The 23,231-nt window shown below is 48.5% G+C and overlaps 1 protein-coding gene across 1 annotated transcript; it reads right to left on the reverse strand.

The window, feature by feature from the left end:
• Window positions 1-1,016: 1,016 nt before the first annotated feature.
• Window positions 1,017-14,169, reverse strand: LOC140895984 (zinc finger protein RFP-like). The gene is made up of 8 exons (XM_073307023.1): window positions 13,719-14,169; window positions 10,692-10,856; window positions 9,005-9,100; window positions 5,941-6,171; window positions 5,605-5,627; window positions 4,586-4,701; window positions 3,533-3,592; window positions 1,017-2,580 (listed from the first exon to the last, which is right to left on the reverse strand). Exons 1-8 carry the CDS (start codon window positions 14,136-14,138, stop codon window positions 2,066-2,068), a joined length of 1,626 nt encoding a protein of 541 aa, XP_073163124.1. The 5' UTR covers window positions 14,139-14,169; the 3' UTR covers window positions 1,017-2,065.
• Between the last annotated feature and the right edge of the window lie 9,062 nt (window positions 14,170-23,231).

Genomic DNA, 23,231 nt, shown 5'->3' on the forward strand with positions numbered 1-23,231 from the left:
TGTTCTGCAATGATTCCTGAGTACGTGCTACTGGCCTGGTATGGTAAAGTGTCCTACCATGGTGGACGGAATAAGGCTGCCTTCCCCAGAAACCTTTTGCAAAGGCTTTGGGAGTACATCCAGGAGAGCCGCAAATGCCAGGGCAAATCAATCTTTAAACACGCTTGCTTTTAAACCACATATACTATTTAAAAAGGTACACTCACCAGAGGTCCCTTCTCCACCTGGCGGGTCCTTGGGTGGTTTCGGGGTGTACTGGCTCCAGGTCCAGGGTGAGAAACAGTTCCTGGCTGTCAGGAAAACCGGTTTCTCTGCTTGCTTGCTGTGAGCTATCTACAACATCATCATCATCATCTTCCTCGTCCCCAGAATCTGCTTCTGTGTTGCTTCTATCTCCATTGAAGGAGTCAAACAACATGGCTGGGGTAGTGGTGGCTGAACCCCCTAAAATGGCATGCAGCTCATCATAGAAGTGGCATGTTTGGGGCTCTGACCTGGAGCGGCCATTTGCCTCTCTGGTTTTCTGGTAGGCTTGCCTCAGCTCCTTAAGTTTTATGCGGCACTGCTTCAGGTCCCTGTTAAGGCCTCTGTCCTTTATGCTCTGGGAGATTTTGACAAATGTTTTGGCATTTCGAAAACTGGAACGGAGTTCTGATAGCACGGATTCCTCTCCCCATACAGCGATCAGATCCCGTATCTCCCGTTCGGTCCATGCTGGAGCTCTTTTGCGATTCTGGGACTCCATCATGGTCACCTCTGCTGATGAGCTCTGCATGGTCACCTGCAGCTTGCCACGCTGGCCAAACAGGAAATTGAAATGCAAAAGTTCGCGGGCCTTTTCCTGTCTACCTGGCCAGTGCATCTGAGTTGAGAGTGCTGTCCAGAGCGGTCACAATGGAGCACTGTGGGATAGCTCCCGGAGGCCAATACCATCTAATTGCATCCACAGTACCTCAAATTCGACCCGACAAGGCCGATTTCAGCGCTAATCCCCTTGTCAGAGGTGGAGTAAGGAAATTGATTTTAAGAGCCCTTTAAGTCAAAAAAAAGGGCTTCGTCGTGTGGATGGGTGCACGGTTAAATCGATTTAACGCTGCTAAATTCGACCTCAACTCCTAGAGTAGACCCGGGCTATTTTCTTATAGCATGGAATTCCAGCATTACACGTGAAATCAATGCATGCAGCAATTTACAAGTATTTCGTGGAGTCTAAACACTCAACACATTGTTGCAAGACTAATACCTATTTTAAGTAAAACTAACATACAGGTGAACTGGTCTGATCTCCAGCTATGAGTTTGCCAGTTCTTAGCTAATGCCTGAAGTTTTGGTAAGAGCTGGCATTTGGTTTGCCAGCATCACAGTGACAATTACAGTGTTCCCAACTCATCCTATATTTCCTATAGAGGAAAGTGACTTTAGCCCCTGTTGCAGGAGCTGTTGCTGGGGGAACCATAGATCTAATGACACAGATTTGTATAAAACATTTCATGCTGGTGCGGGGCTTCCAGCTTCTCTCCAACCCCCAAATCCCAATTAATTAATTCTGTGACCCTGCAGTCCCCACATCTGCCCCTCAGTCCAGTCTGCTTCTCTTCAACCCCTCCTCCTTCCCATCCCTGGTGCCGAAGTGGGGAGGGAGCAGATTCCCTTCCAGGGGGCAGAGATAAGGAGCTACGAGATGGGAGATGACATGAGGCAGACGACTAGATAGATGCAAGCCTTCCAGGGTCGCAGAGATTAGGATGACGGCATCTAGAGGAGCCAATTTTTCATTCCTAGTGGGCTATTTCCCCCATGTCTGACCCAGGATCCCCACAGTCCTCTTGACCATAGAGGACAGTGACAAAAAGGCTGCACAATCCTGGGGCAATGAGATTGGCTTCTCCATCTCAATCACTCCCTGCTCTCTATGGTTTGACAGTCCAGACCCCATGGAACTACTGGGGTCATGGAGACGACATGATAGAAAGTCTGCAGGAATACAAGAGTACTAGAGACTGGTGTGTCTGATGCTGGAGAGGCTGATTTCAGGATCCCCAGTACAATATGCTCCCACCGTGTCTCAGTGACACAGGCTGAACTGGGATCTCTGCCCCACCCGGAACCAGGGATAGATTCTCTCCCCATCAAAAGAGGTTGTTGAGAAAGTGAAGATTGGGTCATCATTATCAGCATTGGCAAATATCACTTGCCCCTGTTCATAGTCCACAGAAACCCGGATAAACCTGAGATCACGACTCAGGGACAGAGGCGTCTCAGAGGAGGAGACAGCGCAGAACGTATTCATATACCAATCCACAGCCCAGATCCTGTCCTCAGGGTTATGGGTTCTCCCTCCCTTCCTCCACACAGACTCTCTGGCCACCCCCACAGCCCAGGTTCCCTCATCCTTCACCTCCACCCCCCAGTAATGTCTCCCCGAGGTGAATCCCTCGCAGCCCAGCACACAGACTCTAGTATCAAATCTCTCAGGATTGTTGGGCAGATCCTGCCGGGTGTAACTATAGCTCACACTTTTCTGATCCTCAGACACGATCAGTCGGGGATGAGCTGTGTCTGGATCCAGAGTCACATTTGCTGGAGAGAGAGAATCAGAGCGTGAGGGGCAGAGCTCAGTCCTGGGGGCTGGTGGTGCCATGTTTCACACTCCCCAGCAGCCCTGGTCTGGCTGGGACAGGCCTGGATCCCAGGGAGCTGCCTCTGTCCTGGGCACCTGGGACTGAGCAGATCTCTCACTGCAGTTCCTCACTGTGTTTAATGGGACCTGCTTCTTTAGTTTCTCGTCTGTTTGCAGAGACTTCAGCTCCCGGCTCCCTCTGCTGGGGCTGCTCCATTCCCACTGGCACAGACATAGCAAGGAAGGTCTCGGAGGAGGGAGCAAGGGAGGCAGCTTTAAACCTCAGAGGGAAGCTCCTTCCCCTAATGTAGCCTCCACTCCCAGGCCGGGGAACAGAGAGGAAGGTGCAGCATTGGGGAAGAGCCGCTCCAGACCAGAGAGTAGGAGATGGTGGGGTAACCCCATTCCCAGCCCAGAGAGAAGGCGGGAGGTGTGGGGGGAGGCGAGAGCGGGCAGCTTCAGAGGGAGAGCACCTCCCCAATCCAGGAAGCAGTGAGCAGCTCCAATGGGAGAGCCCAGCCCTGCCCACAGGAAAGGGAGGATATTGGAGAAGGGGCAAAGGACAGGGATGTGTCAGCCCTCAGGGGAGAGGTTTTTCTGTTCATCACTCTGAATATAACATTAAAAAGGTCAACGAATGCCTATGAAAATGCCAGGATCAGTGTTCAGGTGTTTGGATGTTGGTCAGTGCGAGTGTTTCTGATCATTGGCATGGGCACGAACTCAGCACTAAGGTTGGCAATTGGCTTCAGGATTGTTTGTCTGACTTCAGCTTGGGATCTCCTTAGCATTACATGCTTTTATTTTTAGGGCTGTGTATGGCATGACCACTGTCAGTTTGGTTGATTTTATCAACATATTTTTGTGGGAATTTTCTCATAATTTAAAGATAGTCTCCAGCTGAAATCTCACCCAATCTGCGTGACCCTAGGGATTTCTCTCTTTTTGTCTCCAGTTCAGATGGCAGAGTGGCTGGAGGGGCAAAGGATAAGAAAGATGAGCTTTCATGCTGTCGTATGTGTAACCACATTCTTATTCTAAACCAATATAACTGTGTTTTAATTACAACCAAAAAACAAACTGAGGCACAGACACACACTTAGGGCTTTAATATCAATATAAACTAGTCTGAAACCTCCTTTTTCCTCTTTTATTCAGACGTCTCACAGCAATGGAATCAACTGTCATTAAGCCACACAACCACCTGTGAGATGCAATCTCTAGGAGAGATATCCTTTCCCCTCATCATCCACCCCCCAACCCCAGCTGGTTTGTCTCATTCACCAGTTGCATTGTGCCATAACTTAGACCCAGATCCTGCAAAAAGTTTAGGGCGAAAGTAGCTTTGCACACTTTGGTCTCTTTGACATTCATGGGATGTTAAGAATTTGCAGTCAGGGCTCTGAATTGTAAACTTTTTGGGTCTATTTACTCAGCACTCTGCAGAGCTCAGCGCAATGGGGCCCTTTCCCCTCCATAGACTGAAATATGAATAATGATAAAATTATTTTATAAGTGGGGAAATCTGAGATGGAAGAGGGTCAACTCAATGGGCCAAATTCATTCTGAACTGGCAAAGGGATAGAGAAGGCCAATCTGTGACTCCCCTATTTAGTGGCTTCAGAGGGCAGTGCAGGCACAGGCTAGGGAAGTCCTGAGATCCAGCTAGAGAATCACCCCTAATTCATTGGGCCCCACAGGCTTTGCCAGCTCTGTAACTGGGAGAGATAAACTCAAGGGGCACAATTTAGGCCATTTGGCTAAATTTGGACCTTAATGTTGTGACCTTTGGTAAATCATGAATTAATTTGAAACATCCTGATGCCTGGGCCCCTGCTACATCTGCTCAATTTCTCTACTTTCCACGTTTTATTAAATACATATGTCATCTAATTGGCCAGAGCCCATCTCCTCCCAGTCTCAGAGGCATATTCCACTTTCCCTTCCTACGTCCTGTCTTAGTACCTTTGAACATCCTCAGAGTCTCCCTAAGAGCAATATATTTCTGGGAGAAATTGCTGAGCCCCTTTTCCAGTTCAGGAGAAATCTCCACTGACTTCTGGAGCTTCCCCTTCTCACACCTGGAAAGAAAAAAATTCACATTCTTATATTTCATTTAGTGATACGTTATAATTTCTTGTTAAAAGGGGAATTGAGTCTCCATGGCCAATTCACTCCCTGGCCTCTATGCTTCTGATGGATAGGAGATTCCAGTGCTAAGTGCTGTAGAAATCTGTCCATTAGGAACTAGACTGATACACCAACTCCGCCCTGCCCAGCTCATTCCACACTGGTCTCCAAACAGTCCTCAGGTGGGATCTCTCTTTATCGCAGCAGACCTGGGTTAAATTGTAACCAGCATAGGTGCTGACTTCCCCTCTGCCTGGTGGTGCTGGACCCCCACCCCACCCTGGCCATGTCCCTGCCCTGCCTTTTCCCACCCCGCCCCCATTCCACCCCCTTCCCCCAAGTCCCCGCCCCGCCCCACCTCTTCTCCGCCTCCTCCCCCAAGCATACCGTGTCCCTGCTCCTCCCCCTCCCTCCTGGAGCATCCTAAGTGCCACCAAACAGCTGTTTGGTGGCGGGCCGGTGGCAGGGAAGCGCTGAGAGGGAGGGGGAGGATCATGAACGAGGCACACTCAGGGGGGGCATGGGGACCTTGGTTGTCAGTGGGTGCAGAGAACCTGCTAATTTTTTCCCATGGGTGCCTATGGTAACCAGTACCTCAGCACTCCTATTCCGTCCCCAGAATCCTGAGCCAGCAAGTCCCCCAGGGATGTAGCATCCAATTCAATAGATAATCCCAGACTCTTCTATAAAAAGGTGAGACTCTCAGGTTTAAGTTAATTGGAGATTGGTATCCAAAATGTGACCCTGCCCCACCCATTTTGCTGTGTGACCCTGGGGAGATGTGGTGTTAACATGGTGTCCAAGCTTTTTTCCAGCATAAGAAGTATGTGTGGGAGTGAGAAAGAGCCACGTACCTGCTCAAGGTGCTTCCAATGTCCTAGAAAAGACAGAGAGAGACAGAGAGAGAGAGAATCTCAGTCCTACCTGAGTCACACACTTGGGATCTCAGGGAAGGGATTTTGCAGATATATGGTAAAAAGGACAAAGGTCATGGATACACTGAGCTAATGAGGCTTTTCCATTTCTAATATAAAAGTGTCTCTATCTCTTGAAAGAACAATTGTAACTCACATTTGTGCAATGCACACACTGAGTTATGCTGTCCTCTCTGACCGCTTGACCCCAGTGTCCAGGATTCAGGAGCTGTCCTTTCGTTTGGGATCTGGGATGTTTCTCTGACTTGGTCTCACCTGCAGGAATTCACTCGCTGACTCCTGACCCTTCTCCTCCATCTCACTGATCAGCTCACTGAGATGGGAAATCTTCTTAGAAAGTTTAGTGAAATATTCATTCTGTATGTTCACAATCTCCTTGTCCAACTGGTCCAGCTGGGCCAGCAGGAGTCGCTCTTGTTCCTCCAGGAACTGCCGCAGTTGCTGAAATTGACATGCAATCTTCTGCCTCTCGGCCTGGGTCTGTTTCTGTAAAGCAGTAGGGAAAGGGCTGGTCAGGGACATGTATGGAGCCTGGGGTCCTTGCATGGAGTGCTGAATGTGCAGGAGGGAGACTTTCTTTTCAAACTCTAAGACATCAAACACTTGACTATACCTTGTGGGAGACTATGCCCTGTATCCCACGAGGGAAAGGATTTTCTCACACCTTCCCATTTGGCCTCTATCTCTCTTACGGAGATATTTCCATGTGCGACCTGGTCAGGATAGTGTGTTATCAGGGACCTCAGAGATAGAGACCCCAAGGCAGCGGGATTCAGGACTCAGCACTAGATCTAGGCGAAATTTTTTTGCACTAAACTTTTCTTCAGGGAAAATGCAGTTTTGTCACCTCTGAAATGTTTCATGAGTTCATGTAAATTTGCTGTTTGGTAAAAAATAAATAAAAATCTTGAAAAAATCAAGACATTTATTTCAACTATTTCTTAAGAAAATAGCTTGATTTTTTTTATTTGAAATAAATTTATTTGAAAATTTCCTTATATTTAATATAATTATATCATTTTAAAAAATGGTCCAGATCGAAACAAAACATTTTGAGTTTATCAAAGTGAAAGATGTCATTTGTCCAAGAAAAAATATTATTTTTTTTATCTGCTCAAAATTTTTTAAAGGTTCATTTTTGGTTCTACCCAATTCCCCGCCCCCCGTTTAAAAAAATCCAGACAATGGAAAGTTCTGTTAGGTTCCCAGATCTCCACAGAATTACCTTGACAGAGAAGAAAAGAAAGAAACAATTCAATAAAAACGTACAGACTCAGGCATCGAGCGCTGCACTGGATACGTTCAGTTCACCTTGGGAAGATTTTCACTGAAGCCACAAAAGCTGGAAATTGATTCATTGATTGAAATGAAATGATAGACTGTGAAGAGGAAGATGTTACCCTTCTCTAGGGAGAGGGTTTTACAGGCCCCCCCCCCCCAGAGGGATGTGTGTGTGCATCTACACGTACACACACCCACACAGTGTCCCAGGATCAGGGATCAACTGACAAACGCTCACTTTCCCCAAGGCCACAAAGGACTTTACCTACAGACACACCTCACCCCTCACGTCAGGGTGTAAATGCCCCACCAGTACCGGAGGCTGCTGGGCAATGGATGCAGCACTGCCAGGTTGTGGCTCAGAGGCAGCCTCATGGGATTTAGAAATTTTTTTTTTTAAGGGGAGCCCAAACCAGCTGCTCCGGGAGAAGTCTCGAGAACGCCAAGTATTCCAGGACCACTGAGGTGGGGTGAGCTCAAGCCTGGGGACAGTTTTTGGGCAGTGGTGCTGAAATGCTCTTTATAGGGGAGTGCTGAAGGCAGAAGCCATGTATTTGTGTTGTTACCACTCCTTCAAGCCCAGGGGCAGCACCCCCAGAACCCCTAGTTCCAGCACCTATGTTTTTTGGGGGGAAATAAAAGGGAAAAAAACAGCAGGGGTGGGGGGAGGCGGCCACTCCCCCTGGAGTGCTGCTGTGAGCAGCAAAAACAGCTGGTGGAGTCTGGAGAGAGGCTTCCCAGTGCTGGGAGAGAGAGAGAGGCCAGCAGTGAACCAGGCAGCGACTGGCACCAGAAAAGAAGGGACGCAGTAAGTGGGGAGCCCGTGGATAGGGACCACAGTGGCTGAGATGCATCGTCGCGGGGGTGCCAGGAACAGAGCTGAAGCCCAGTTCAGGAGGAACAGGAAAGACGAGGGTAATAGGAACAGTAGGGGAGCCACCAAAGGGACAGTAAGAGGAAAGACAATGGCAGGCGGGGAAAAGAGGGAAAGTAAAAGGAAGAACAGTACAGTTAAACAAGAGGAAAAATAGCTGGAGTTTCTAAGGCTATGTCTACACTGGCAATTGAATGACTAAATCTTTTGTCTTTCAGAGGTGCTAAACCCTCTCCCCCCGAAAGACAAACGTTTTGTTGCAGCAAGTGCCAGTGTGAACAGCACGTTGTCGGCAGGAGCGCTCTCCTGTCAAAAACACGAACGCCGCTCATTGGGGGTGGGAGTATTTTGTCGGCAAAAGAGCCAACAAACAGCGGCTACGCTGCCCGACTTTTAGTGACACAGCTGTGTTGACGTGGCCATGTCACTGAAAGCTATGTAGTGTGGACAAGGCCTTTGCAATATAAGAAATTATTCAAAAAGCATTGTTCGAAAAACTATGAGAAAAGTAACGTAAGAAGGAAATATGAAGGAAATATGGTGTAATAAAGGATAAAGTGTAATTAAAGAGAAACAGACTTAAGAAATAAGGAGGAAGTGAGCTGTAGTGAAAATAAGAAAATAGCTAGGACTGTAAAACAAGAAATCCTTACCATGGCCTAAGGTGTACAAGGCGAATGACAGGAATAGGGAAATGAGCACAAAGGGACTGTAAACCAGAGAAGAGCAGAGGGATAATTGTTCAATTAAGAAACCAACACACTGCACCAAGGAATACCTGTTTCTATTTAGGCTGCAACACAAAACAGTAAACAAAGAACTTTTCCTCCAAACTCTGGGCTTAGAGAGGCTGAAAACTGAGAAGTGAACACGTGTCCCTGGGGCTTATGTTCTAGTGCATTGGATTTTCTAATTCAAAATTCTGTTAGTTCATCAATGTAAATTGTTCCCTATAAAGTGAGTTTAATTAAACTAACCGTCGTTAATACACAGTAGATAAGAACAATAGTTTAAGGTGTAAGTCTAAGTAGTAGTTCCTGCTAAAACAACTCATTTTGATTTACTTGTGATTATTCCCCACTTAACTGAATTCTGCTTTACCCAGGACTGAACGGCCTCCATCCAGCTCATTACAAATGCAGGTGAAAAATGACGGGCACCTACCAGATACTCCTGGCTCCTCTTCTCTCCAGTCACTTTAAATCCCAGAAACTTTTCTCTCTCCTCCCTCAGAGTCTGCAAATGGGCCTGGATCTTTTCCTGAACAAATGGAAATGTTTTGGGTGGTTTGATTTTTATTCTGATAGATCAGAGTGGGGGGGGACCTTTTCAACCCTTATCAAAAACAAACAAATAAACAAACAACTGACTGTATTGATGACAGGACAACCGAGCAGGGTTATGACATCAGCGAGACCAAGGACTTTAAGTCATATTAATATTCATGGAGCCTGGGAATGTTTTATATTTGACCTCGTGTCTCCCCTGATTTACACCAACATGAAACTGGGGTCACACCCTTGGATTTTCTTTCACGGTGTGAAACAACCTGTTTTAACTGACAAAGTGACAGCAATCCCAGAAGCCTGCCGGGTGAGAAATCTGGGCTGGGATTCTCAGCGGAGCCCAACTCCCACTGACTGTAAGCTCTCAAGCCTCGTGGATGGGACTGGCTGGACGGGACTGGTCGTAGCACTAGGGCAAACCCCATTAGACGTTCTGGCTTTTGTTGAGAACGGTTGGGCTTGGCCCTAGCGCTGTCCTGAGCCCTTCCCGTGGCAATGCCGCCTGGGCAGCTATTCCACAGCTCCCAGCAAAGCTGCCAGCAGCAGCGGGTTCTGGCTCTCACCGGGGAGAGCAGCGTGAGGACTAATGGAGCCTCTGTGGTTGGTCCCTCAGACTGACGCGGGGCAGCCCCACCCAGGGGTTAGCTTTGCTGCAATCAGGTTCAATCCCAAAGAGACCTGCCAGGGACCGGCACTGCCTGGAGCCCTCTTGTGCAGGAGCTCAAGGTGCTCAGGGGCCACCCCGTGTTCAGCCCAGCGAGCTCCTCTAGTGCAGACCAGCAATGTGGGAATTCAGAATCCCAAGGAGAAACTTCATCTCCTTGCTGGGCCTAGGACCTTTATCAAGGTGTTGTTCCCTCCTAATGGCCACACTTCATCACTGCTGTGGAGGCAGCATGACCTAGAGATTAGGGTACTGGACTGGGCGCTGGGAGACCTGGGGTCTGTTCCCAGCTCTGCCACTGAGCTGCTCGGTAACCTTGGACAAGTCCCATCCCCTTGTTGTGCCTCAGATTCCCCTCCCACCCTCTGTCTGTCTTATCTACTTAGACTATAAACAGGCCAGGGATTGTCCCTCACTGGGTTTTGTGCAGGGCCCAGCACAGTAGAGGTCGGATCTTGTCTGAGGTCTGTATGTAAGTAAATAATAATAAATACTATGATACAAATAGCAATAACCACAGCTTGTAACTCCCCCTTCTCCAGCCTGAGGGCAGCACTCTCACACAGACTGGCCTGCAGCTCTCGTGATTTAAACCTCACTCCTCATTTAGCAGCTTCAGTTCTGAAGAAAATTGCCTTATTTCACCAGTGGGAGGCAGTTTCGAAAAGGATTCGGGATTTCAGATGAAAGATCCCACATCAAACATCTGTATGTAAAGTCTTCATCTCTTGCCCGGCTTGCCACACTGCCCCATCGTTTACCCTTTACAGCATCTCTCGTACAATGAAGGCTTTACAAAGCAGAATGATGCCGTTATACCTGTGACTGTCAACATGTGATTAAATTAACTGGTAATTAAACCCAAAGCTATAACTCATTAAACTTGACAGCAATTCCTTACCTTGTACTCCTCTGCAGCCTCCTCTATGGGAACGACTGTGTGATCTCGGTGAGCCCGGGATCTGTCACACGCTAGGCAAATGGGAGTTTGATCCTCTTCGCAGAACAGCTTGAGAGGCTCCTGGTGTTCCCCACACACCCTCTCCCCTCCTGCATCCTTTATTACCTGTAAACTCAGTTGTTTGGTTATTTCTATGACAGCTGCCAGCTGCCTCTTCGGCCTGGGATTTCTCTGCTCACAGTTTGTCTACACTGAGGGTAGGTGATGGCTATACCTGATTTCTCTCAGCACTGGATGATGCAGGCTCAGCAGAAATTGTGCCCCCGCTCCAGAGTGACAGGTTCTCTGAAATACTCCAGACAGACGGGACAAGAAGCTTCATGCTGGAGTCTGCCCATGGGGTTCTTTCTGGCCATAACTCCCTCTGTGGAGAGCTGGACACAGCCCCGTGGGACAGGAGTCACCACTGTGGTTGAGTGTAGGGTGGGCTCAGCTCTGCAATCCCTCTCCCCCCAGGGTCTCACCTGTGCACTAAGCCCACCACTCATCTACCACCTTCCCATGACCCTCTGGCAGTTTCACAACCCACCATTTGGGATCCAGTGCCAAGGGGATATCAGCACCCTCAGCCCAATTCTGACCTCCCTGCCAAGCCCCCAGCCGAGAGGGGAGACTGGCCATGGACTCCTCCTCCTGCCTGCTGCCATTCCAGAACCTAAAACAGTCTAGATTGAAAAGTATGGGCACTTACACGCTGCACCGAGGAAACAGGCAGCAAACGGACTATCGAGATCACTTATATACTCAGCCATCCCTACGAGTTCCCCACTCCCACTCCAGGCTGTTTCTTTATCCACCTGCTGCACATGGTCCTGGTTTTAGACTGTGAGCTCCCTTTGGTTAACTTGTCTGTACAGTGCCTGGCACAAGAAGCCCCTAATCCCTCACTGGGACTCGTAGATGCTACTGCAACGGGAAACCAGTGCATTCTATTAAATATTGTTATGAATGTCAACACAGAAAATTGTATGGGCACAAGGCTTGCACACCGAAATCTATGGCCAAAATTCCCAAACTGATATCCGCAGGACGGGGACTCTCCCTGTGGCCCTAGGAGTTGTGGACAGTTGACAATGCTGGTCACAGGGTGGCTGGCCCTTGAAAGGGAGATGGGTCTCAGCACTACCTGTGACATAGACAGCTCTCCTACACAGATGGGGACAATGAAGAAGGACCAGTGACCAGGAGTGGGTGGTGTGACATTGCACTCCATATTTTTATGAAAAGATGCTGATGAATATAAATATGACATAACTGGAATTTGCTTTATGCTAAATATGCCATGTAACATATCTTTGCAAAGGTTATGATCTACTGAATAGATTCATCCTATTTGTTTGCATGTATCTTTTCTATGTCTGAATTTAGGGAAATAAGATATGAGTGGCCCATCAGCAAACATTTAACTAACAATGGGCGTTGGGAGACGCCAGTCCACACCTGAGCTTTCCTGGGAACATTCAAATTAACATGTAAACAATGGTGTCAGCCTGCAAAAAGCTGACTCTTTCATGGACATGTGACTTGCCCATGTGGCTACAAACTCCATACTGTTGCTGTGATTTTGCAAAGGAACAAAGGAGTTTCCGCCTACAAGAAAGAGAATATAAAAGGCCCTGCAGCCCCTCCCTTTTGTCTTCAGCTGGCTCAAGGTTGCTGGACCCAGGCCATAAACTACAGCTTTGGTCTGAAAAGGATTGGGCCCAGGCTAGGAAAGAATCCGGTCTGTGAAGTATGCTTATTGGAACATCTTTGAGGGTGAGATATTACCTGTAATCAGTTTCTTAATGTATTAGGCTTAGACTTGTGAATTAGTTTTATTTTACTTTTGTGACCTTCCTTGCTCTGTCTGTTATTACTTGAAACCATTTAAATCCTACTTTTTATACTTAATAAAATCACTTTTGTTTATTAATAAACCCAGAGTAAGTGATTAATACCTGGGGGGAGCAAACAGCTGTGCATCTCTCTCTATCAGTGTTATAGGGGTTGAACAATTTATGATTTTACCCTATATAAGCATTATACAGAGTGAAACAGATTTATTTTGGGTTTAGTCTCCCAGAAAGACTGAATATTGTGTGCTGGGAAAGTCCCTGTTAACTGAGAAGCCCCTGGGCTGAGGGAATCTCCCTCTCAGTAAACTGCAGGGGGGTGTGGCCGAACCCCTTGGTCTGTGCTGGAGCTGACTGGAGTGTCTTAACTCAGCAAGACAGGAGAGAAGGGGTACCTTTTCTGGCAGGGGGGTTGTTCTCAGTGGTATCCCCAGCACATCGAGTGACCGTCACGAGGGGGTCTCTGTGACTGAACCCATCACAGGTGGGTTATGTGCTCCAATCAGGCCTGGGGTAGCCAAAACAGAGGCCTATGGAGGGCCAGAGGGAGGAGGTCTGTGTAAAAGGCAGAGGAGGCCTTGGACCTTCTTCAGGGTGATAAGGCCAAACTCCAGACAAAAAGTCCTGGGAGTCCCTGCTGGGAGAGCAGGGGTGTTATTGACCACAACCCTTTGTGGATTATTTCTGGGAACCTCAGAGGGAAACTGAGGCAGGGCCTCTGCAGAGCCACCCTGGGCCATGAGGGGGCACGCTGGAGGCGGTGACCCTGCTACAGTGCCCTATTGCTATGCTGCTCCCTCCCACCCAGTCCCTGCTTCCTGCAATCCCACCCCTGATTTTATCAAACAGACTTGCTAGGGTCTGTAGGATGGGAGCACCACTTCAGTGCCTCTGCTAAGTCTCATGAGGATGGGGCTTCCTTCCTGCCTGCGTGAGCAGTTCTGCAGGGAAAGCGTGATGGGGATGTGTGCCCAGAGGACAGCCTCAGCAGCATCCTACTGCTTCCTTGGCCCCAAGAGGGGAGAAGCAATGAAAGGGAGTTTGTGTCTCTGGGATGTGGTGGGAGGGGCAGAGCAGGTGAGTTTCCCAAGGCTCTAGCTATAAAAATGGTGGTTAGTCAGTAAATTCCTACCTTGAATTCTTCAGCAGCAACCTCCTCTGCAGGAATCACAGAGTGATCTCTGTGCTCCTTGGATTTGTCACACACGACACAGATGAGGATTTTATCCTTTTTGCAGAACAGTTTCAGAGGCTCCTTGTGTTTCTCACACAATGTCTCTGCTTCTGGTTCCTTCACTGACTGCAACCTCAATTCTCTGACTGCTTCTGCAACATTCCTGAGCTTCTTGTTAAGTCTGAGGTTCCTCTGGGGAAAGGCCTCTCTGCACTGAGGGCAGGAGACATCTGTATCCAAGCTCTCCCAGCACTGGGTGATGCAGGCTCTGCAGAAATTGTGATCACAGTCTAGAGATACTGGATCTTGAAAATACTCCAGACAGATGGGACAGGTCAGTTCATCCTGGAGAATTTTTGCTGGATTTGCAGCAGCCATGACTTCTAGTGCAGGAAAGAGACATGAGAGGAGTTGAGTTTCACTTCCCGTGTTCTCAGAAATGGGCTGACTGAACTTGGCTTAGTCATTGGGCATTTCCTTTCTGGGCACAGTCTCGTATTCTTTGGTTTTTGCAGATTGCAGAGTAGCTTTGAACTAAGTGTGATGAGTCCAAACTGAGACTAACTCCTCCCTTTGTTAACCCAGAAATCCATAGCGTAGATACCCCATTGCCCTGCGATTTCCCTTGTCCTTTACTCACTCATGTATACAAATTAGAGCTGGTCAAAAAAAAAAATTCTAATGGAACAATTTTTCTGTTGGAAAATGTTATTTTGATTAAATCAAAACTTTGCATGGGAATGTGCCAACTTTGATTTTCTTTTTTTGTGAAGCATTTCAATGAAGTTAAATTGTTCCCTTTTTGTTTTTCAGTTTGAAGCAACTTTGTTTAATAAAAATGCTTGTTGTATATTGCATTATCAATTATAAAATGAAATAGTCAAAATCAGAATATAACATTACAATGTATCGAAAAGAAATATTTAAATTGATCCCAAATTATTAACCTTTGTTTGGTTTTGCAGGAAGTTTCTCTTTTCTTCTTTTTTCTTTTGGATTCAAAACAAAAAATAAAAATGGAATTTCCCCCAAAGGGAATTTCTGGTTCCTGCAAAGCTCTAATGAAAAGCACCAACTCCTTCTACATCTTCATAAATGATCTGGAGGATGGTGTGGATTGCACTCTCAGCAAATTTGCGGATGATACTAAACTGGAAGGAGTGGTAGATACGCTGGAGGGCAGGGATAGGATACAGAGGGACCTAGATAAATTGGAGGACTGGGCCAAAAGAAATCTGATGAGGTTCAACAAGGACAAGTGCAGAGTCCTGCACTTAGGACGGAAGAATCCCATGCACCGCTACAGACTAGGGACCGAATGGCTCGGCAGCAGTTCTGCAGAAAAGGACCTGGGGGTGACAGTGGACGAGAAGCTGGATATGAGCCAGCAGTGTGCCCTTGTTGCCAAGAAGGCCAATGGCATTTTGGGATGTATAAGTAGGGGCATAGCGAGCAGATCGAGGGACGTGATCGTTCCCCTCTATTCGACATTGGTGAGGCCTCATCTGGAGTACTGTGTCCAGTTTTGGGCCCCACACTACAAGAAGGATGTGGATAAATTGGAAAGAGTCCAGCGAAGGGCAACAAAAATGATTAGGGGTCTGGAACACATGACTTATGAGGAGAGGCTGAGGGAACTGGGATTGTTTAGTCTGCAGAAGAGAAGAATGAGGGGGGATTTGATAGCTGCTTTCAACAACCTGGGAGGTGGTTCCAGAGAGGGTGGTTCTAGACTATTCTCAGTGGTAGAAGAGGACAGGACAAGGAGTAATGGTCTCAAGTTGCAGTGGGGGAGGTTTAGGTTGGATATTAGGAAAAACTTTTTCACTAAGAGGGTGGTGAAACACTGGAATGCGTTCCCTAGGGAGGTGGTAGAATCTCCTTCCTTAGAGGTTTTTAAGGTCAGGCTTGACAAAGCCCTGGCTGGGATGATTTAACTGGGAATTGGTCCTGCTTCGAGCAGGGGGTTGGACTAGATGACCTTCTGGGGTCCCTTCCAACCCTGATATTCTATGATTCTATGTTACCAGACATCATATCCAGCACACTAACCACATAGACAGCAACATCAAAAGGCCTGTGATGGAACTTTCTCACCCATATCACTCACTCCTTTGCACTTCCTTCAGTGAGACAGCCAGTAACTACACAGCTCACTATACATTCCTTCAAGAACCTGTACCCACTCCTTCCCTTCCCTCCTGAAAGTTTCAACTTTTCAATGAAAAACTGAATACCGAACTATTTTGTCCAAACCCCAAAGTATTTCAATTGGGAAATGTCACTGCATGGGAGTTGTAATTTGCGTTCCTCCTGCATCCATCCACCATGGACTGGGCTCCCTGATAGGACTCTCCCACAATGCACCACGGTCTCTCCTTTGCATGAGTCATTGAATTAGGGGAGTCCAATAACCATGATGCATCATGGGAGATGAAGTCCATCTGGGGAACCTAGCCTGCACAATAAAATGGGGACATCAAGCAACCCCACGACATCTCCCATGGGACATAGTAGTGGCATGCCCAAATCGATCTGTTTGGTTTCTTGGTGAAATAGTTCAGCTTTGGAGCTTTTATTTTTATTGGGTTTTTTTTGCATGAAAAATATCAAAACCATTAACGGATGGCAGACGTTTTTTGTGAAAACTTTTTTAAATCAAAACCGCAGTTTTTCATCAAAACCAACAAAATTTTCAAGCAGCCTTAATCATAGGAACATCCCATGAGCTCTTCCATAGATTAGCTAGTCCTGCCAAGCACTTTCATCTCCTTTCATAATTCACAAGGGGCTATCATGTTCTAATGGTGATCCACCGACGGTTTGTCACTCTTCTCTGGTCTATGTGGCAAACTGAAATTTGCAAAGCCTCCTGTCCTAAGATATTTGGACACAAGGTGACCAGATAGAAAGTGTGAAAAATCGGGATGGGGTGAGGGGTAACTGGCGCCTAAATAAGAAAAAGCCCCGAATATCTGGACTGTCCCTATAAAATCGGGACATCTGGTCACCCTATTTGGACACCCAAGTCAATTGGAATGTTCTGGCTTTCTCACTTCTTCCTTCACCTATATAAAATAAACATAAGCAAATCAGAAGCATAGCCACAGTCCTCACGCCAAATTATCCATTGTTTGGTCTGTGGTTAAATACTTAGGGTTGTATTTTCAAAACTGCAAACAGAGTTCGGTGCACAGGTCTTGCTCCCAGTCAGTGGGACTTGTGCTCCTTACTCTGTTGGGTCTGCAAAACCATCGAAAGCCGGGGCACTTGGCACTGGCCCCTGTCGGACACTGGGCTAGATGGACCTTTGGCCTGACCCCCTCTGGCCGTTCTTCTGTTAAAGCAAGGGAGCGATCAAGGCGGAGAAGCCCATCTGCTTGCTTCAGGAATTTTGCAGTTTTTTGGTCACAGTCCTCTCTAGTCCAGGATGACTCTGATCGCCCAGGCTCGGATTGTGTCGCTGAGACAACAGGGAGTCGGGTGAGCATGAAAAATACAGGCTTCTCTCGCTGCAGTTAGCCCAGTCTCTCTGGTCCTGGAGGACTCCCATCTATCCAGCACCGTGGCTCATCACCTGTATAGCCCCTGGAAGCTCCTCTGCACCCTTCTCAGCAGCATCAGGGATGAGAGGGATGAAGGAGACCTGCAGCTGCAGGAGGAGCAGAGGGGCCCTGTGGGGCAGGGGTAGGGGCGGCTCTAGGGGGAACTTGCAGGGTCTACAGCAATCCCAAAATTTGCCTTAGCCCCTCCCCCGTAGCCATCCCTCCCAACTGCTAGTAGCACTGCCTTCAGATCCGGGCACCCGGCTGAGAGCCACTGCTCTCTGGCTGCCCCTTTCTGAAGGCAGAGCAGAGAGCAGCGGCTGCGGGCCAGGCTCCCCACAGCAGAAACACTCACTTCTCCTTCCCCAGGTTCACGGGCTCTCACTTCCCCTTCTGCACACTCTTGCCACAAACAGCAGCAGCTAGGGGAAGCGGACTGGCACGTGGCTGGGACAGTGTCCCACACAAGCTCCCCCCCACACACACACCTGATCTGCCGAGAGGAGGCTTTAGACACCTGCCTAGACTGGAGGAAATTGCCTCCTTCTTCCATTCAGTCCCTTTGCACTGAGGTGGGGCCTGACCGATTTGTAGCCCCAGGTGCCGACACAGAGGGTGCTCCAGACCCAGAGCCCCCACAGGAAAACATAGCGGGTGCTCGGCACCCACCAGCCACAGCTCTTGGGCTGGCCCCTGCTGATCAGCTGTTTGAGCTGTCTGGCAGCTGGGGAAGGGGCTTGGGGGAGTGGTGGGCGGGCAGGCAGGGACCTATGGGGAGGGGAAGGAGCCAGGGTGGGACCTGGGGGAAGTGGCGGAGGTGGCATCCCCAGGAAAAATAAGTCAGTGCCTGCGGCCCCAGAGATCTGCACAGTCAGCTCCCCTGCTGATGCTAGCCTGGGCCAAGCTCTACACCAGCTCCACGGCAGCCGGCACTGCAGAGGCTGCAAGCCCCGTGTTTACACGTAAGTCTCCCTTTCGCTGGGAAGCTGATGCACGGCTGGCCGGGCACTGGGGGATTCCGCCCGCTACGAGAGGTGGCCGTGCCCAGGTGGGTCTCCGCTGAGCTGGGGAGCACGGGGCAGGAGCCTGTCTGCGCTGAGGCCTTTGACTCAGGAGTGGGAGCTGCAAGTCTTCAGGCTCAGGAGTGCTTGGCTTAAAGAGACAGTGTGCTGACACACACAGGGTCCCCCACACAGGGCCAGATTAACCTTTTGTGGGCCTGGTTCCCAACACATTTGTGGGCCCCCTTGGGCCAGGGGATTGACACAGGAGTTGTGTTTGACACAGCACACAGCTGTACCGGTTTTATTTACAATATTTACAAGTTTAAATGGAGGGGGCTCCCAGCAGTGGCAGCCCTAGGGCAAAAAGTTACACACAGGTACATCCGATACGTTATGAAAGAAAACATGCAAAAGAAACCACAGTGGGTAAAACCAGGGAACAAAAGCCTGAGCCGCCAAAACCCCAGCCAGCTGTTGCTCCCACAAAGAGGGAACAGTTACAAATATCTCATCCTTCACATTTCTCATAGGAACTACCAGGGCCTGATGAAATTGGGGCAGATTGAAAAGTGTGATAAATATTTTAAAAATAAAAACATCCACAACTGGATTCCATTTTATTTACAGCATCATTATTCGTACTTGCCTGGCTTGGCCTTCTCTGCCAGAAGAGAGGCAGACAGACTAGCATCAGGACCACCAGCTGTGCCCCCAAAAGACTGGGCTCTGGGCCAATCCTCCAGATATCTGAGACCCACATCCTTCCCCAGAACAACCCCCCCAAACTGAATCAGCCCCACATCCCTCCCCAGAATGACCATCGGTGACCTGGACAGCGCACCCAGCTCAGCCACGAAGGAGAACTCTTGATACTTTCTTTGGGTTTTTATCTACGGCTTTGGCTACACTTGCATGTTACACCGCAATAAAGCCTCTCAGAGCGCTCTACCTTACTCCCCGTCCACGCTGGCAAGGCACGCAGAGCGCTCCGACTCCCTGGCTGGAGCGCTCCTGGTACTCCACCCCCCCGAGAGGATTAACAGCTGTTGCACATCGGCTGAGACGCTCCAGCTCCAGTGTAAACGGGGAGTAAGGTTATTAGGCACTGATTGACCTCCGGAAACTCTCCATAATCCTTTTAACTGACGCGTCCTCTCTTGTTTGGTTGTGAACTCCGGATGTGGCCGTGCCATTTCAAAGCTCCGTTTCGGGGCTGCTTATCAAACAAACACACACAGCTCCTGTTGGCTTTGAATGAGTGAGAGGCAGGCGGGGGGCTCCGTTTGGAGCGCCGGCCGCTCCTGTTTGCTTGCAGAGCGAGGTGGCGGCGAGGCGGGGTTGGGGTCCATTTCAGTGAGCGGCTGCTTATCTCGTCTATGAGAAAAAAAGAAAGAATGGCCGTTTGCTTTCAGTGAGTGAGAGACAGGCGGGGCAGGGAGGGAGGGAGGTCTGTACTTACAAGACAGCACGCTGTCAGCCCCCCAAAACCCACTCTCTCTCCCCCTACGCTCCCTGTCACACTCCACCCCCACCCCCCGTTGGAAAAGCACGTTGCAGCCACGTGAATGCTGGGATGGCTGGCAGCTGCCAGTGTGGACAGGCTGCAGCGCTTCCCCTGCTTGGCTGTAGGAAGGCAGGTTTAACTCACAGCACCGTACATCTGCAAGTGTAGCCACGGCCTGCCTGTTCTTCCCCTAATTGTCAGGGTCTCAAAATCTCCTGCTGTGGGAAGCGAAGATGCAGGCCCTGGATTCTACCTATTGGCAGCCAACCACACGCACACAGACGGTCGCCTACGGTCTGGTGCCACGCTAGAAGTGCCATTTCCAAGTGGTTGAGTTTTAAAGCTAGATTTGGCTGTTGGTTTCTGGCCCAAAATTTTGAGGCCTGACAATTTGAGCAATGGCCAAATGTGGCTTGTTGTTGTAAGGGTCTGATTCTCACTTTGGGTGCCAAGAGGCCTGGCTGCAGCTCCTGGACAAGTCCTCCCCCAGGGTGTGTTTGCTGCTGCCCCTTCCCGTGTCCAAGCTTCTTCTGCCTGGGTGTGTGGCTGGTGGTTTGTCTTTGGAAACTCCTGTGGAATGCGGCTTCCTTCGAGTTCCCAAAGGATTTGTTGGACTCGGGCATGAGTCTCCTTTACCATGCAAGAGATCCCGGCTTCAAATTTCGACCAAGGCTGTGTTTGCAGCTTACCTTGGAAGTTTTTTTCACCCGTGTTTTCTCCAACATCCTGCAGAGGGAGAACTGCATTAGGGCCTGAATTTGGTTTACTTGTGGCACCTTAGAGACTAACCAATTTATTTGAGCATGAGCTTTCATGAGCTACAGCTCACTTCATCGGATGCATGCCGTGGAAACTGTAGCAGACTTTATATATACACAGAGAATATGAAAAAATACCTCCTCCCACCCCACTGTCCAGCTGGTAATAGCTTATCTAAAGTGATCATCAGGTGGGCCATTTCCAGCAACCAGTCGGAGAACACTTCAATCTCTCTGGTCACGCAATCACAGACATGAAGGTCGCTATCTTAAAACAAAAAAACTTCAAATCCAGACTCCAGCGAGAAACTGCTGAATTGGAATTCATTTGCAAATTGGATACTATTAATTTAGGCTTAAATAGAGACTGGGAGTGGCTAAGTCATTATGCAAGGTAGCCTATTTCCTCTTGTTTTTTCCTACCCCCCCCCCCCAGATGTTCTGGTTTAACTTGGATTTAAACTTGGAGAGCTATTACCAGCAGGAGAGTGAGTTTGTGTGTGTATGGGGGTGGGGGGGATGTGAGAAAACCTGGATTTGTGCTGGAAATGGCCCACCTTAATTATGCACATTGTAGGGAGAATGGTCACTTTGGATGAGCTATTACCAGCAGGATAGTGAGTTTGTGTGTGTGGTTTTTGGGAGGGGGGTGAGGGGGTGAGAGAACCTGGATTTGTGCAGGAAATGGCCCAACTTTATTATCATACACATTGTGTAAAGAGTTGTCACTTTGGATGGGCTGTCACCAGCAGGAGAGTGAATTTGTGTGGGGGGGTGGAGGGTGAGAAAACCTGGATTTGTGCTGGAAATGGCCCACCTGTTGATCACTTTAGATAAGCTATTACCAGCAGGACAGTGGGGTGGGAGGAGGTATTGTTTCATATTCTCTGTGTGTATATAAAGTCTGCTGCAGTTTCCACGGCATGCATCTGAGGAAGTGAGCTGTAGCTCACGAAAGCTCATGCTCAAATAAATTGGTTAGTCTCTAAGGTGCCACAAGTACTCCTTTTCTTTTTGCGAATACAGACTAACACGGCTGTTACTCTGAAACCTGTCATTATGCAAGGCACTGCATTTAGCCGTATGGAGTGGAAATCTATCAACTGCATGAAAAAACTTGTACAGATACAGACAGACATCATCTTCCTTTCCAAATGCAAACAGATGGACATCGTACCAAAAGGACTGAAGGTAAAAAATCCATTACAATCTACATACCACACAGACTATGCTGACAGCTTGTGCCACACGCTCTCAAAGAAACTGTGGAACCACCTGATCAACATCCTCTACAGAAAACAGGGAAAGATTAAGAATGAGCTCTCAAAAATGGATACTCTCATAAAAAACCAACCTTCCACACAAACTTCCTCGTGGCTGGACTTTACTAAAACTAGACAAGCCATTTACAACACACACTTTGCTTCTCTACAAAAGAAAAAGGACACTAAACTTTCTAAACTACTACATGCCACAAGGGGCCACAGCAATGGTTCCCTCAACCCACCTAGCAATATTATTAACCTATCCAACTATTCTCTCAGCCCAGCAGAAGCAGCTGTCCTATCTCGGGGCCTCTCCTTCTGCCCCTCCACCCCCACGAACATGATACAGTTCGGTGGTGACCTAGAATCCTATTTTCGACGTCTCCGACTCAAGGAATATTTCCAAAATACCTCTGAACAACATACTAATCCACAGAGACCTCCCTACCAACACTACAGAAAGAGGGATTCTAGGTGGACTCCTCCTGAAGGTCGAAACAGCAGACTGGACTTCTACATAGAGTGCTTCCGCCGACGTGCACGGGCTGAAATTGTGGAAAAGCAGCATCACTTGCCCCATAACCTCAGCCATGCGGAACACAACAACATCCACAGCCTCAGAAACAACTCTGACATCATAATCAAAAAGGCTGACAAAGGAGGTGCTGTTGTCATCATGAATAGGTCAGAATATGAACAGAGGCTGCTCGGCAGCTCTCCAACACGAGTTTCTACAAGCCATTACCCTATGATCCCACTGAGAGTTACCAAAAGCAACTACAGGATTTGCTCAAGAAACTTCCTGAAAAAGCACAAGATCAAATCCGCACAGATACAACCGTGGAACCTCGACCTGGGATATTCTATCTACTACCCAAGATCCATAAACCTGGAAATCCTGGGCGCCCCATCATCTCAGGCATTGGCACCCTGACAGCAGGATTGTCTGGCTATGTAGACTCCCTCCTCAGGCCCTACGCTACCAGCACTCCCAGCTACCTTCGAGACACCACTGACTTCCTAAGGAAACTTCAATCCATCGGTGATCTTCCTGAAAACACCATCCTGGCCACTATGGATGTAGAAGCCCTCTACACCAACATTCCACACAAAGATGGACTACAAGCCGTCAGGAACACTATCCCCGATAATGTCACGGCAAACCTGGTGGCTGAACTTTGTGACTTTGTCCTTACCCATAACTATTTCACATTTGGGGACAATGTATACCTTCAGATCAGCGGCACTGCTATGGGTACCCGCATGGCCCCACAGTATGCCAACATTTTTATGGCTGATTTAGAACAACGCTTCCTCAGCTCTCGTCCCCTAACGCCCCTACTCTACTTGCGCTATATTGATGACATCTTCATCATCTGGACCCATGGAAAAGAA

The sequence above is a fragment of the Lepidochelys kempii genome, chromosome 11 (genome assembly GCF_965140265.1).
Source record: "Lepidochelys kempii isolate rLepKem1 chromosome 11, rLepKem1.hap2, whole genome shotgun sequence".
NCBI classification, from domain to species: Eukaryota; Metazoa; Chordata; order Testudines; family Cheloniidae; genus Lepidochelys; species Lepidochelys kempii.